The 409-nt window shown below is 61.9% G+C and overlaps 1 protein-coding gene across 1 annotated transcript in view; it reads right to left on the bottom strand.

Annotated features, from left to right (window-relative positions):
- Positions 1-409, bottom strand: part of LOC103921157 (unconventional myosin-If-like) — a 13,236-nt gene that overhangs the window by 5,905 nt on the left and 6,922 nt on the right. Inside the window, 1 exon segment of the mRNA XM_009329074.1 lies at positions 207-291. Within this exon segment, the coding sequence (XP_009327349.1) occupies positions 207-291 (85 nt within the window).

Consider the following 409-nt stretch of genomic DNA (forward strand, 5'->3'; position numbering starts at 1 on the left):
TTGCAAAAGGACAAAAGATGAAAGGGAAGATGGGGCTGTGTTGGCTTCTGCTCCTCTCACCGCACTGGGGGGGACCCCAAACAGCAGAGCCTTTGGGCGCTGCTCCAGGGACCCTTCTTGGGGCCGTTGACAGCTAACAGCCGCTCTCCTTGCTGCGGGAGCAGGGAAGGACATTCCCCAGCTGGGCTCCTACAGCAAAGCACCACGTACCTGGAATATTTCGAAGCCGTAGATGTCCAGCACCCCGATGCTGTACTCCTCATACGGCTTCTGCATAGCCCGGTTGATAGACTACAGGGAGAGATGGGACGAGCCACCTTCACTGGGGGCGTAGGCGGGGGGGCCGGCTGCATGCAGGAGCGGATGGTGAGCATCCTCTCCGCGCCGCGGCCGCGCTTGGCCCAGCCCG

The sequence above is a fragment of the Pygoscelis adeliae genome, unplaced genomic scaffold (genome assembly GCF_000699105.1).
Source record: "Pygoscelis adeliae isolate BGI_AS28 unplaced genomic scaffold, ASM69910v1 Scaffold537, whole genome shotgun sequence".
NCBI lineage: Eukaryota > Metazoa > Chordata > Aves > Sphenisciformes > Spheniscidae > Pygoscelis > Pygoscelis adeliae.